We start from the raw sequence: 15,991 nt of genomic DNA on the forward strand, positions 1-15,991 counted from the left end.
CAGACTTAATCTGGCCATGCCTGTTATCCCCTCCTCCTGCGTTTCCTGTCCCCACAACCCTTCCAGTTTCCTCGAGCCTCCTCTGACTACCTCCTCCCCCCTTCTCCATCATTCTCCTCATCCTCTCCCTCCTCCCACTGAACTCATGTCCCCCTTTCCCCCTCCTGTCCCCATCCTTTTCATGACCCTCACGCCCTCCTGCCCCCTCCTCTCTCCCTCCTCCCCCTCAGTCCTTCCCCCCCCCCCCCCTCCCCTTCTCCCCCTCCCCTCTTCATATCTTTCTCCCCCCGCCTCTAGTTCGGTTGGTCCTGTTCTATAGCCTTCGAGGAGAAAGTGAGGACTGCAGATGCTGGAGATCAGAGCTGAAAATGTGTTGCTGGAAAAGCACAGCAGGAAAGCTTTCCTCATTCCTGAAGAAGGGCTTATGCCCAAAATGTCGAATCTCCTGTTCCGTGGATGCTGCCTGACCTGCTGCGCTTTTCCAGCAACACATTTTCAGCTCTGTTCTATAGCCTGCTTTGTCTCCGCCTCACTGTCAGCCGTTCTCCAGGGTTTTCTGTTCACGGTGAGATGGTGATTCTGAATTCCTGTCCAAATCACTGAACTAACGTGAATCTGGCCTTCGCTGTCTACAACTCCCCCCCCCCCCCCCAACCCCCAGCCTGAAAACCAACCATTATTCATTATTCCTGCTCTCACACTGACCCTCTGACTCCATGAGTAGTTTTAACCAACTGAGTCCAATCTGGGACCTTTGCTTCCAATGGTGGTGGGAAGATCTTGGGGAGAAGCTGGAATCGCTGCGACTAATATAGCACAGGTCGACAACCCTTTATCCGAAATCTGATTGGCTCCAAAGTCCGGAGGTCTTTTTGAGAAGATTTTTGTCCTCATTAACAAGGTTGTTAGGTGTGCAAACACCCGCTCAATGCGATGTGTGGGGGCGTAGCCCAGCAATGGTAGGCCTCAGTTCTGTATCAAGGCCCGTTTTACTCAGGGAGTCTGCACCTCCGGGAAAAAATAAATTCACCATCAAACTGTCACTTGTTCTGAAATTCGAAACATTCTGAATTCCGAAAACCAGCCGGTCCCGAGCACTTCGGATAAAGGATTGCGCACCTGTATATGAGCTCCGGTGCCAGTGTGATGCCAGGTCTTGGCAGAATGTCATAGCAACTGACAAATTGGAGCCGACAGCACGTCCCTTTGGCTGTTTACAGATTGGCCAGCTCATGTTCGTGAACCTGAAGGAGACCATGTTGAACATTAGTTGCGATCCCATGATTAAAGGACACTCACTGAACATTCTAGAGTGTGCCCTGACAACACCTGGGGAGATTGGTCAGTTAGATTGATCGCGTGGCCCATCGATGTTTTCTGGAAGCAGCGGTTAGGCTGGGTTAGTAGGTAGGCCGAAATAGGAGAAAGCAAGGACTGCAGATGCTGGGGATCAGAGCCAAGAGTGGGGTGCTGGAAAAGCACAGCCGGTCAGGCAGCGTCCGAGGGGTAGGAGACTTGCCAGCCCTTCTGCCCTTCTGCCCGAAAGGCCGATTCTCCTGCCCCTCGGATGCTGCCTGACCGGCTGTGCTTTTCCAGCACCCCACTCCCGATCGGCTGAAATATCCCTGTCGTGAATAATGGAGAATTGTTATCTCTGCTTCTGTCAGTTTTAAACAGCACAGTTTCCTGAGTTGTGTCGTTGTGTTTCTCTGTAGGGGCGTTGGCTGCATATTTTATGAGATGGGAACAGGCCGTCCATGTTTCTCAGGATCCACGGTCGAGGACCAGTTACATTTGATATTCAGGATTCTGGGTGAGGAGATCCTGGTACTGGTTCTCACTGATTCGCTCCATGTTGCCAAATCCCTCAGCCAATGGGGATAACTCTGTGCCATTTGCTTTGATTCACAGGAACTCCAACTGAGGAGACATGGTCAGGAATCTCGACTCACGAACAGTTCAGCGCCTATCATTTCCCGAGATACAAGGCAGAACCTCTTATCAACCACGCCCCCAGGTCAGATATGGTGCCTCCTCCACTGTGGTTTGTGGTTTGTTTGCTTTATTGGAATGAGTTTGAGGGTCAGGTTAAGGACCTGCAAAAGCTCAGCGGTTAGCACTGCTGCCTCACAGCACCAGGGTCCCAGGTTCGATTCCAACCTCAGGCGCCTGTCTGTGTGGAGTTTGCACATTCTCCCCGTGTCAGCATGGCTTTCCTCTGGGTGCTCCGGTTTCCTCCCACTGTCTAAAGGTTAGGTGAATTGGCCGTGCTAAATTGCCCATAGTGTTCAAGGATGTGTAGGTTAGGTGTATTAATCAGGGGTAAATGTAAGGTAGGGGAATGGGTATGAGTGGGTTACTCTTGGGAGGGTCGGTGTGGACTTGTTGGGCCGAACGGCCTGTTTCCCCACTGTAGGGATTCTAATTCTACATCACAAAAGCTACCCTGTGTCCTTCCATCAGCCCGCTGATGTATCTGGAGCCTGCATGGTATCACAGATTGCTCACGTGTACTGCTCTAAACATAAGGAGGGGTTTATCACCAGAACACTAAAATGGCCGTCTACTCCTTCTATCTGTGTGGACCATTATACAATAGAGTCACAGAGTCAAACCCGACCAGATATCTCAACCCAATCTAGTCCCACCTGCCAGCACCCAGCCCATATCCCTCCAAACCCTTCCTATTCAAATCCCCATCCAAATGCCTCTTAAATGTTGCAATTGTACCAGCCTCAACCACATCCTCTGGCAGCTCATTCCATACACATACCACTTGCAACAAGATACACTTGACAATAAATAAACCAAACCAAATCAAAATTCAAATTAAATCATTAGGTACATTCTCCATGTGTTTATCCTGCCTGGTCCTGTGTCGGAAATTTCAGGTTTCTGCAAAATTCCCCTCTCAGTCTTCTCAACTCCATTGAATATCGTCCTGAGTGATCCAGCCTCTCTTTATTCATCAGCTCTGTCATCCCAGGAATCAGCCTGGGAAACCTTTGTTACATTCCCACCATTGCCAGAACATCCTTCCTCAGATAAGGAAGCCAAAACTACACACAAGACTACAGGTGCGGTCTCTCCGAGGTCCTGTACAATCGCAGCAAGATATCCCTGCTCCTGTACTCAAATTTCCACGCTTTTTGTTAGTATGCGATCCTGGAGTTCTGTATCTGGTAGAAACCAGGTGGTTCAGTAGGGAAGGTGAAAGGAGGAGGTAGAATAAACAAGGAAGCATGGAGAAGGTACAGTGCCAGATGAAAGCTCAATCCCACCAATGGAAGGCCCATTGGGCAGTGGGAGACTCTCTAACCTGCCAGGCTTGCCATGAACTACCCACCCTCTCTGCAGCCCCCCACTACCTCGAGCCATGACTCCGAACAATGCCCACTTCCTCCCAGAGACTGGAAGGCAGGGATCAATATGCTGCTTTCCAGAAGCTGGAAAATGACCTGACTTGCAGCTCCTGGCCGGAAGATGGAAGACTGGCCCCTGGAGACAAGGACACCTGCTAGCACAAATGGAAAGCTATCACTATCTGCCAGTTGCCTTGGGACAAGGGGCGATCCTTTCCTGGGTTTTTCTTAATGCACTTCACAATTTCAAAACGGGTTGTGTGCACAATAATAGTCCCGTGTCATGAAAGTGTGACGCAAATGAGGATTCTGTTTGCTTGGAGATCAGTGGCCAGTTGATTTACAACTTGAGTAATCAACAGACACGGCCTGGACCTTGAGGGCTACAGTGCAGAGAGAACCCGTACTCAAACGGTATCCGAGTGTCTGGTCCATTGGCAGAACGAGCTCTAAGATGGACTTCTGTCCAAACTACGCTGTCACTTACACAGCCCAAGATCCTTGTCAGTAAACTTGTCTTAATCGACTGCAGAGATGATTGTCTAGATTAGCGACTGGGCACGCTGCAAATATCGCAGTCTTTCTTCTGTTATCTTGAGGATGCGGGGTCACCAGTTTGCTAGTTGCAGGTCCTGGACTCCTGTCAGGTAAAAACAAGGACTGCAGATGCGGGAAACCAGGGTCTAGATTAGAGTGGTGCTGGAAAAGCACAGCAGGTCAGGCAGCATCCGAGGAGCAGGGAAATCAGGAATAGAGCTCTTGACTCCTGCTGTTCGCTACCCAGCAGCATTGAGTTCCCACTGACCTTTTTGAAAATAAAAGGGTCACATGAGTTCAGGTGCAGGGGGAAACAGCACAAAGTGAATGTAAGGAGGTGCTGGTGGGCCTGGCAGTGAGTCAGTGGGAGGGTCAGTGGGAGTGCTGGCAGACACTGTTCTGGTGTCAGGCAGGACATGGATTTGTGAAGGACATTGTTTCGTTCTTAACTCAACCGTGGGCTGAAGTTTCCTCACTGCAAGATCATCACCTTTAGTGTTCCTTCAGCCGGGCAACGCTAGCGAGAGGTTACAGCAGCAGGAGGACTAACGGGGGGGTAACAAAGCCAGACACTGACTGTCCTTGAGCAGCCTTCCTACACAGTGTGCTCAGGAATATCAGAGTGCCCTCACACACTCTCAGTTGTTTTACTACACAGCTCAGAATCAGGGTGACATTTTTACTGGGTCCTTAACTGCAGAAGTACTATCGCAAAGGGTGTTACTGCTCCACAAGTATTCACAGAGACCTCTTCTGCCTCCAGTTCAGAACATAGGAGCTTGAGTAGGCCATTCACCCCATCATCCAGCCTACCTGACCATTCCAGATCATCTCCAAAGTGTCCTTTCCTTGCACTGTTTCATTCCTTGGATGCAGTCGGTTGGGGTGGGACATGAGAGAGGGGCTTGGCAGGAATGGGGAGGAATAAGGAGGTGAGGCGAACGGATGTTTAGTGGCAACATGGCGGCTTCCCCTGCCTGTTCCCCTTTGCGTTTGTTGGTGTCACAAGCATCAGAGGCAACCTCTGTGTCACTTGCCATGGAATGATCACTGATGACTTGAAGGCATTCCCACTGAAACAAGTCCTTTTGTCCCAATCAGGGAATGGGAGTTGTGCCCCTTACTGAGGTTTCCCAAGTTTCCTGAACCCTGGTTTCCTGCTGCGTTTTGGGAGGTTGGGCTCCATTTGTAATCGGTTTCTACAAAGTCATTCTTTCTCTGATTTCTCCCCAGGTTGGACACTGACGGCATTGACTTACTTTCCAAACTACTTCAGGTAACCGTACTGGTCAGACATTTGTTCTAAAATATACTACAACACAAACTTAGCGAGACCACATCGGATCATATCGGCACTGAGCCAGACACAGAGACATGGGGCAATAGGAAGATCACTGTCAAAGCTGCAGCTTTTTTAAAAGCTGAGGGGACACGGTGTGTCGGTGGCTAGGCCAACATTTGTTGCCTGTCCCTAATTACCCCTTCAGAGGGTTGTCATGCAGTTGGGGGATTCGATCAATCTTGAGGAAGATTGCAACAAAGCGTAAGATGTGACTGTTACAGAATGTAATAAAAAGGAGGAAGGAGCCACACTTCCTCAGGCTCCTCACACAGCGCCTTCCAAACCCACGACCACTTCCATCTTGAAGGATAAGGGCAGCAGCTACATGGGAACACCGCCCCCTGCATACTGCCCTTCAAGCCACTCGCCCTTCGGAACTGGTGATATATTAGTGCCGCTGGGTCAGTAATGGCAGTGGTTCAGGAAGGCAGCGCACTGTGTACAAGTCACAACAAAGGTTTGGGGAGGCAGTGTAACTCCACAAAGCAAAACATTCCATTTTTGAGCAAACGTTGGCTTAGCACACCCCTGGGAGATAGCGAGCGAGCTGATCAAGGTTGAACAAGGATACAGGGGAGCGTGGGGAAAAGCGGATGGAAGGATTGGGAAGATGGCAATCAGCTTCCGAACAGTTCTCCCCTTGTGGAAAAGATGACCTGGCTGGGAATCATCTCTTCCGATAAGGGAAGACCGAAGGAGCAGGCAACAGACATGATATGATCGCGAACGGGAGAGGTTTGGTGCCCTCTGACCTCCTCCTCCTCTTTGTTAACTCTCTGCCTCATTTCGAAGAGCATTTCTAACTGCTCCTCCCCTGCCTCCCCCAGCGCTACCTCACCCCTGAGCGTGTTTATTTCTCCCTGAGGTGTGATTTGACTAAGGCATTGTGTGATAGAGTACTGTCACATCAGACCGCAGTCTCGCCAATCAGGAACTGACCTCAGCTTGGACCTCGCTGAGTTTCCAGGACAAGAATTTCCCCCTTGCCCACTCTGGGTGAGCACTGGCTCCTGGTGAGGGTCCATTGGACAGCGTGCCCCTCCATCCTGCTCTGTGTGGCCTTTGCCCCAGTTGGCGCAGTGCTCCACGGGGACGCCAGGGAACGCTGCCGGCTTGTGTGAAGGTTCTGAATGGCGGAAGCGCTGACCTGACTTCCTGCCACGCCACTCTGTCACAATGTGAAGGAACCACAAAGAACATGTATCACGGTGTGGAGTCATGGTCAGGGGAATTTACCCAGGAAGGAATCTGTAAGCATTCCATAGTCTTCTCAATTCAGGGAGGGGGGGGGGGGGGGGGGGGGGGGGGGGGGCGACAAAGCTGTCTCTCCTGTGCATGAATGTCATTGGGAGCGGGGACTCCCAGGAAAGCTCCAAATGAGTACCACCAGTGTCAATCTTCACATGGTCTGTCACCCTGGCATTCACTGAGCATGCTTGCGGCACTGAGTGCCGTGCGTCCTCGAGCTCTCAGCACTCCCAGGGCCATTGGCAGTGAAGCCAGATTCGGGCCTAGTGAAGCAGCTCCAGGGAAGTGGGGGTTAACAGAGGCCCTCTTCCCCACAGTTCGAAGGCAAGCGCAGGATCACCGCACACCAAGCTGTCCGGCATCACTACTTCCAAAGTTTTGGACCGGCAATCTTGGAGCTGGATGACAGTGAGTACAATTCTGTTACCTCCTCTGGGCAGGTCACACCCACACACACACACTTCATTCGGTGATATCAGAAGGAGAATTTCAACGCTAGTGATCGGGAAGGGGGGGTGTGAGCACGGTGACAGTCGCGGTAGTGATCGGGGGGTGGGGAGCACGGTGACAGTCGCGGTAGTGATCGGGGGGTGGGGAGCACGGTGACAGTCGCGGTAGTGATCGGGGGGGTGGGGAGCACGGTGACAGTCGCGGTAGTGATCGGGGGGGTGTGAGCACGGTGACAGTCACGGTAGTGATCGGGGGGGTGTGAGCACGGTGACAGTCACGGTAGTGATCGGGGGGTGTGAGCACGTTGACAGTCACGGTAGTGATCGGGGGGTGTGAGCACGGTGACAGTCACGGTAGTGATCGGGGGGGTGTGAGCACGGTGACAGTCACGGTAGTGATCGGGGGGTGTGAGCACGGTGACAGTCACGGTAGTGATCGGGGGTGTGAGCACGGTGACAGTCACGGTAGTGATCGGGGGGTGTGAGCACGGTGACAGTCGCGGTAGTGATCGGGGAGTGTGAGCACGGTGACAGTCGCGGTAGTGATCGGGGAGTGTGAGCACGGTGACAGTCGCGGTAGTGATCGGGGGGGTGTGAGCACGGTGACAGTCACGGTAGTGATCGGGGGGTGTGAGCACGGTGACAGTCGCGGTAGTGATCGGGGAGTGTGAGCACGGTGACAGTCGCGGTAGTGATCGGGGAGTGTGAGCACGGTGACAGTCGCGGTAGTGATCGGGGAGTGTGAGCACGGTGACAGTCGCGGTAGTGATCGGGGAGTGTGAGCACGGTGACAGTCGCGGTAGTGATCGGGGGGTGTGAGCACGGTGACAGTCGCGGTAGTGATCGGGGAGTGTGAGCACGGTGACAGTCGCGGTAGTGATCGGGGAGTGTGAGCACGGTGACAGTCGCGGTAGTGATCGGGGAGTGTGAGCACGGTGACAGTCGCGGTAGTGATCGGGGGGTGTGAGCACGGTGACAGTCGCGGTAGTGATCGGGGGGTGTGAGCACGGTGACAGTCGCGGTAGTGATCGGGGAGTGTGAGCACGGTGACAGTCGCGGTAGTGATCGGGGAGTGTGAGCACGGTGACAGAAGCTGGGAATTCGAGGTATTGTGTCCCCACCTTGGGGAAGCAGTGCTGACTGTGTCCCGGTACACGTGACAATAAATTCAGTTCAGTTCCCTCTGTGACCCTTGCTGCTGCTTCCCCAATATCTCGATGTCCCAGCTTCCCTCTCACCGTACTCACACCCCCTGATCACTTTTGGAATGTAGGTGTGGGAATGGGGACTAAGGGTGTGGAGCGAGGGAGAGAGGGAGGGCAAGGTTGAGGTAGGGGTAGCTGAGGCGACTGAGGATAGAGGCAGAGTATGAGGTCGGAGGGCCTGAGGAAGAGGGACAAGGATGAGGTCGGAGCATCTGGAGTTGAGGGTGAGAGCGATGGACGAGAGACTGAGGATAAGGGGCGAGAGTGGTGGAGGGGAGACTGAGGGTGAGGGAGGGCTGACTATGGGTGGGGGTCTATTTGGGTGAGGGCGAGGGAGGGATATTCGGAGTGAGAGGGGCGAGAGTGAGGGGGTTTCAGAGTGAGGGGTGAGGGTAAAGGAGTAAGGATAAGAGTGAAGGGTGAGGGAGGGGGAGCGGAGTGAGGGTAAGGAGGGAGGTGTGGGCTGATTGGTCTTCTCCAGTACCATGTGACTGGACAAAATGTCATTTTGGAGATGGGGATCTGATGTCTTTAGACATGACCATCTGATGCTCATTTTCCATCATGGATCATTCGAGCTCACACACCTCCTCACTCCATTCTCACCCCATAACTCCCCCATCACTCTCCTGTCACTCACCCGCCATTCTCCCCCTTCACTTCCTCTCTCACTCCCCCATGTCTCCCCTCACTCGCACCCAAGTTTCCTGTTTGCTTAGTACCCTCCACCTCCTCCTTTCTCGTTCCCGCGTGTCTCTCCTGGATCACCTTGGTCTCCCATTAACTCCCCTCCGTCAGTCCCTGTCACTCCTCCTCACCCCCTTCTGTCTCTCCTACTCCCTTCTTTCCAATCCCTCTGTCACTCTTTACTCATTGTCTCCCTTCGTTTCCTCTGCTTTGTCTCCCTGCTATCCGCAGTCCCCTCACTCAACTCTCGCTCGATGCTGTGTCCCCTCACTCCTAACCCCTCAGTTCCCATGAGCTTCCATCACTCCCTTTCTCACTCTCCTCTCTCTCCTCTCACTCCCAGGATCCCATTTCTCTCTGTGACCCTTGCTCCCCCTCTTGGTCTTCCCTGTGTCCCCCTATCATCCCCACTCCCCTCTGAGTCCCCTCACTTCATCTCTTGGTTCCCTCTGTGTGTGTGTCCCTGCATTCCCCTCATCCCATCTGAGTTCCATCACTCCTGCCCTTCTGATCCATCCCATTCCAGAGAGACAGCTTCCGTGAGGTACTGGCGATGTTGGGGTGCCGTGCTGTCAGTATTCTCACTGACGATCTTGTGTGTATTTGCAGCTAGCTCCATATTTACACTGCAGAATATCCAGCTGCAGAAGGATCCGGGCTATCGGAATGTGTACTTCGACTCAGGTAAGGAATGCACCATCGTCCCGCTGAAATGTACCTGGGAATCTTTCGGGTTTGACAGGGGTAAATTCTGGGAGGATGTTTCCCCTTGTGGTAGAGACAGGGACCACAGCATGCAGTCTCGGAATAAAGGAGCACCAATGTAAGACTGAGATAAGGAGGAATTTCTACTCCCAGAGGGTGAAGAGACTTTGGAAACGCTTGCCCCCACTCCCCCACGGGAGATAGACGCTTGATCAGTCAGAAAATTGAGGCCTGTGGGGAGAGGGCAGTGATGCGAACATGACGTTCCTTGACGCCCCCATTCCCAACGCCTGTGACCTGGGGTCTCCTTGTCAACCCCCATCCACCCTCAGGTCTTTGGGCCCTCTTCCATTCTCACTCCACGGTTCCCCACATCTGGTATCCCTCTCCCACCCTCTCCCCATCCGCCTCATCCCTCTCCCTCCCCTCCTCACCTCACTCCATCCAGTATCCCCCTTCTCCATAAGCCTCCAGTCCGAGAGCGTTGTGTCTCACCCAGCAACACCTGAGGTCAATAAGAATAGCAACAAAAAAAGCTGACTCGGAGTTAACGCGTTTTAAATTTTAAATCTCACACCTATCCCATTAGATTCTTCCTCATATAGTCTGCGGGAAAGGGATCCAAGTCCTGTGTAATCTTGACACCACCCATCACCCTCCAAAATAAAATCTCTGGAACCGTATCCATCATATCAATGTAACCTGGAACTGATCGCAATAAATTGAATCTTCTTCAACAAGAGGCTGTTCTCAAATACTCAGTAAACCGTTATCTTCTTGCTCCACACTGAGCAAGCCCTGGACTCTCAGTTAAATAGACAGTGCAGTGAGCTGGCTATGGGTATACCACATTGGGAGCTGTATCCTCAGCTGTTAATAACCCAGGATGAAGCCTGTGGGGGTGAGTCAGGATTTAACCCTGAACAGGGAGCCAGCTTTTAATGTTCGATTGTTTGTCCATTACTTGGCGAATTTCATCTTGATCTTTTCAATCTCTCGTATAGCAATGAAGAGCAAGAGCAGGACCTGAGTGGCTTTTATACCACAGACCAGGTAACAATTCCTCAACCGACAGATTGGGTACAGCATTTCTCACTATTTTACTGCTTGTGGTTTCTGTTCAAGCACATTGATCTGAACAGCAATACTGAGGAGTCATCTTTTGTAACCACCGCCGATCATTTGCAATGAACACAGATGTGTGCTCACTCCCAGCTTCCAACTGAGCTGTTCTCTCTCCACTTGAGCAGTCAGTCTCCATTTTCCCAACTTGCATTTATGTAACGCCTAAACAGTCAAATAAATGCCCATTGGTACTGGACAGGACCTTGAGCAAACTGAATTCTACACTGTTCCCCACGAGCAGGAATAAGTGTAGCCAACGGCTTAGTCAAACAGGTTGGTTTTAGTCGTCATTTTCAATGTGGAGACACAGGCACCATTCTGTCTGCTACACCATTCATTTTGATCGTTGCTAATCATCCAACACAGTCCCCTGTTCCTGCCTTCTCCTCCACACTCTTTGCTATCTTTAGTTCAAAGAACTAGATCTAACTCCATCTTGAAAAGCATTCAATGTTCTGGTCTTAACCAAGGGAGACGTAGAGACGCAAAGTAGATTAAAGAGGGATTCGAGAGCTTAAGATAAATGCAGTTAGAAACGCAACGACCCAGAGCCAGCTAAAGGTACAACTACCCAGAGCCAGCTGAGGAGAGTGGGAGATTAACAAGAGGCAATGCATTCGCTGAGTGCAGAAGTCTCCGTAGATTGCGGAGATTACAGCGTTGGGGAGGGAAAGATCACTGAGGGATTTCTATGCAGCAAGTAGGATATTGGCTCTTATTTGAATGAAAATGGATTCAGAGTCTTGGAGATATACAGCACAGACAAAGGCCCTTTTGACCCAAAGTCTCTGCACCAGACAAAAACACCCACCTAACTGTTCTCATTTCCATTCTCCAGCCTGTAACCCATAGTCTTGTATGCCATGGCATCACAAGTGCATAAGTAAATACGTCTTCAATCTTACGAAGCTACCTGCCTCGACTACCCTTACAAACAGCAAGTTCCAGATTCCCCACCACCTTCTCAGTGAAAATGTTTCCTCACATCTGCTCTCAGCCTACTGCTCCTTCCCTTAAATCTATGGCCCCTGGGTCAATGATTCCTCTATCAAGGGGAAAGGTTTCTTCCTGTCTAGTCTGTCTGTGCCTTTCATAATTTTATACATCTCAATCATAATCCTCCCAACCTCCTCTGCTCTAAGGAAAACAATCCCTGTCTGTCTAATCGCTCTTCAGAACTGAAACTCTCCAGCCCAGGCAACATCCTGGTACCTCTCCTGTTCACCTTCTCCCGTGTTGTCTCATCCTCCTATAATGTGGATTCCAGAACTGCACACAATCCTCCAGCTGTGGTCTAACCGACATGTTATACAGTTCCAGCATCATTTCCCTGCTCTTAAACTCTATGCCACAAACACGAAAGGAGACCATTACTGCAGGAATGAGAGAGGATATCCTAGAGGGCCCTTCACATAAGGCCATCCTAGTAGAGCTCCGAAATGAAGAAAAAGGGCTGGGAGTATACAACAGGCCTCCCAACAGTCAGGGAGATAATGGAACAGACATGTAAGCAAATCACAAGAGGTGTGAGAGATTATAGTTATATGGGACTTCACTAACGGTATTTGTTGTAATTGGGGATAGTATAGTTAGAGGCAGAGACACTGTTCTCTGTGTCAGGGATCGAGAGTCCGGAAGGTTGTGGTGCCTGTCTGGTGCTCAGGTTCAGGATACCTCATCTGGGCTGCAGAGGGACTTGGAATGGGAGGGTAAATATCCAGTGGCTGTGGTCCATGCAGGTACCAAAACATAAATAAAACCAGGACAGAGGCTCTGCTAAGGGAGTATGTACAGCTGGGAGCCAAATTAGGAAGCAGAACCAAACAGGTAACAATCTCTGGATTCCTACCCCACCCACGAGTTAATTGGCACAGGGTCAATAAGATCAAGCAGGTAAATGCTTGGCTTAAAGATTGGTGTGGAAAGGAATGGGTTTGAATTCATGGGACATTGGCATCAGTACTGGGGAAGAAGGGACCAGTTCCAATGGGACGGTCTTCATCTGAACCGCACTGGGGCCAGAGTCCCAGTGAATCGCATACCCAGGGATTTCGACAGGGCTTTAAAGTAAATGTTGGTTGGGGTGCTTCAGTTATAGAGAAATTACAACACTCAAATTAAAGGAGGAGGTAAGAGTACAGAATTCAGAGCTTATTAAAATCTCCAGCACAGACAAACAGGACAGAGTATCTGGAAAGAGTTAGCAATCAAACTTTGATTACACAGGACAAACGAGTGACAACGAGAAGAGGGACTGAAGGTGTTACATTTGAATGCACACAGTCTAAAGAATTCGGTAAATCTGCTGTGGGCGCACATTGAAAATGGCAGGTATGACGTAGTGGGCATCACTGGGATGTGGTTGTAAGGGGATCAGGATTGGGAGCTGAACATTCCAGGATAGACATCCTACTGAAAAGATAGGCAGGTGGGCAGAGGGGGTGGGTTTGTCTTATCAGTCAGAAATGAAATTAAATCAATAGTAAGAAACAAAGTAGGGTCAGATGGTGTAGAATCTGGGTGTGTGTAGAATTGAGGAACCACAAAGGTAGAACAACTATAGTTGGAGTCATGTACAGATCTCCAAATAGCAAGGTACACCAGGTGATAGAAATGATGTGTAGGAAAGGCAAAGTTTTAGTGATCATGCGGGAATTCAATATGCAGGTGAATTGGGAAAATCAGATTGGTAGTAGATTGCAAGAAAAGGAATTTGTGGAATATCTACAAGATGGTTTTTTGGAGCATGTTGTAATAGAGCTCACTAGAGAACAGGCAATACTGGATTTAGTGTTGTGCAATGAGGCAGACTTCATAAGAGAGCTTAAGGTGAAGGAACCTTTAGGAGGCAGTGACGATAATATGATTAAATTAACTCTGCAATTTGAGAAAGAGAAGATAGAGTCAGAGGTAACAGTATTACAGCTGAATAAAGGTAACTACAGAGGCATGAGGGAGGAGCTTGGTAGGATTGACTGGGAGAGGAGCCGAACAGGAAAGACAGTGGAACAGCAAAGGCAGGGATTTCTGGGAGTAATTCAGGAGATACAGCAGAGATTCATCCCGAGGGAAAAGAAGCATGGTACAGGGAGGATGAAGCAACTACGGCTGACTGGGGAAGTCAGGGAAAGAACAAAAGCAAAAGAGAAAGCATCTAAAGTCGCAAAGGGCAGGGGGGAACCAGAGGATTGAGAAGCTTATAAAAACCAACAGAGGGCAACAAAAAGAAATAAGGAGGGAGAAGGTTAAATATGAGGGTAAGCTAGCCAGTAATATAAAGGGAGACAGTAAGAGTTTCTTTAGATATATAAAGGGAAAAAGAGAGGCAAAAGTGGACATTGGGCTGTTGGAGACATAGTAATGGGGAACACGGAAATGGCTGAGGAACTGAATGATTACTTTGCATCAGTCTTCACACTAGAAAACATGAGTAATATCCCAAAACTTCAAGAGAGTAAGGGGGCAGGGCTGAGAATAGTGGCCACCATCGAGGGGAAGGTGCTAGAAAATTGAATGGCCTGAGGGTGGATAAATAACCTGGGCCAGATGGACTATGCCCCAGAGTTCTCAGGGAGATAGCTGAAGAGATAGTGGAGGCGTCAGTGGTGATCTTTTAGGAATCACTAAAATCAGGGAGGGTGTCAGAGGACTGGAAAATTGCCAATGTGACACCCCTGTCTAAAAAGGGAGTAAGGCAAAAGATGAAAAATTACAGACCGGTTAGCCCAACCTCAATCCTGGGGAAGATCCTGGAATATATTGTGAAGGATGAGATTTCTGAATACTTGGAAGTCATAGAGATGAACAGCACAGAAACGGATCCTTTGGGTCCAACCCATCCATGCCGAACAGATATCCTAAACTAATCTAGTCCTATTTGCCATCACCAACCCTCCAAACTTTTCCTATTCATATACCTATCCAGATGCCTTTTAAATGTTGTAATTGTGTATGGTAAAATAGGGCAAAGTCAGCATGGTTTCATCAATGGGAAGGTCATGCCTGACAAATCGGTCAGAATGCTTTGAGGAAGTCACAAGCAGATTAGACCAAGGAGAGACAATGGATGTTATTTACCTGGACTTCAAGGTGGTCTTTGACAAGGTGCCGTACAGGAGGCTACTGAGTAAGATAAAGGCCCATGGTGCTCGATGCAAGATGGATGCCTGGCTGTCTGACAGGAAGCAGAACATGGGGATAAAAGGGTCCTTCTCAGGATGACAGCTGGTGACAAGTGGTGTTCTACAATGCTCAGTGTTGGGACCACAACTTGTCATTTTATACATAAATGATCTAGATGAAAGAACTGAGGACATTCTGGCTACGTTTCCAGATGTATAAAGATAGGTAGAGGGGCAGGTAACATTGAGGAGGCAGGGAGACTGCAGAAGGATTTAGACAGGTTCAGAGAGTGGACAAAGAGGTGACAGATGGAGTACAATGTGGGAAAGTGTGAGGTTATGCACTTTGGTAAGAAGAATATAAGCATGGACTATTTTCTAAATGGGGAGAAAATTCCGAAGTCTGAAGTGCAAAGAGACTTGGGAGTTCTAGTCCAGGATTCTCTAAAGGTAAACTTGCAGGTTGAGTCAGCAGTTAGGAAGACAAATGCAATGTTGGCATTTATTTTCAGAGGACTTGAATATAAAAGCAGGGATGTACTACGGGGGCCCTATAAGGCTCTGGTCAGACCACATTTGGAATATTATATGCAGTTTCTCAGGAATGATGTACTGGCCGAGGAGCGGGTTCAGAGGAGGTTCACCAGAATGGTCCCAGAATGAAAAGCTTAATATATGAGGAACTCTGGGCTTATACTCAATGGTGTTTAAAAGGATGAGGGGGGATATAATTGAAACATTCAGAATACTGAATGGCCTGGACATAATAGATGTTTGGAAGATGTTTCCATTGGTTGGAGAGACTAGGACCCAAGGGCACAGCCTGAGAGTAAAGGGAGGCCCTTTAAGACTGGAGATAAGGAGAAACTCCTTCAGCCAGACAGTGGTGAGTCGATGGAATTCACTGCCACAGAAGGCTGTGGAGGCCAGGCCATTGAATAAGTTTAAGACTGAGATAGATTCTTGATTGTCAAGGGGATCAAAGGTTATGGAAACAAAGTGAGAGAATAAGTTTGAGAAACTTATCAGCCATGATTGAATAGCACAGAAGGGCTGAGTGGCCTAATCTCTGCTCCTATGTCTTATGGTCTTACAGTCTAATCAGGATCACCTTGGTGTGAAAGCATTCGACAGCGCGGTATTCTTAAAGTGCTTTTTGTGACAGTACACAAATAGTCCTAATACAGATGGGGCAGTGCGAGCCCTTCTC

At 49.8% G+C, this 15,991-nt stretch overlaps 1 protein-coding gene across 2 annotated transcripts in view; it reads left to right on the forward strand.

Moving 5' to 3' along the window:
* The window catches only part of LOC132822185 (cyclin-dependent kinase 17-like), a 638,730-nt gene that overhangs the window by 611,754 nt on the left and 10,985 nt on the right, over positions 1 to 15,991 (forward strand). For both annotated transcript variants that reach the window (XM_060835260.1, XM_060835263.1), the window contains exons 11-16: positions 1,716 to 1,813; positions 1,912 to 2,017; positions 5,133 to 5,175; positions 6,807 to 6,897; positions 9,440 to 9,514; positions 10,540 to 10,588. In XM_060835260.1, coding sequence (XP_060691243.1) covers positions 1,716 to 1,813; positions 1,912 to 2,017; positions 5,133 to 5,175; positions 6,807 to 6,897; positions 9,440 to 9,514; positions 10,540 to 10,565 — 439 coding nt within the window. In that variant the 3' untranslated portion in view covers positions 10,566 to 10,588. The remainder of the gene's footprint in view (positions 1 to 1,715; positions 1,814 to 1,911; positions 2,018 to 5,132; positions 5,176 to 6,806; positions 6,898 to 9,439; positions 9,515 to 10,539; positions 10,589 to 15,991) is intronic.

This window comes from Hemiscyllium ocellatum, chromosome 14 (genome assembly GCF_020745735.1).
Source record: "Hemiscyllium ocellatum isolate sHemOce1 chromosome 14, sHemOce1.pat.X.cur, whole genome shotgun sequence".
NCBI lineage: Eukaryota > Metazoa > Chordata > Chondrichthyes > Orectolobiformes > Hemiscylliidae > Hemiscyllium > Hemiscyllium ocellatum.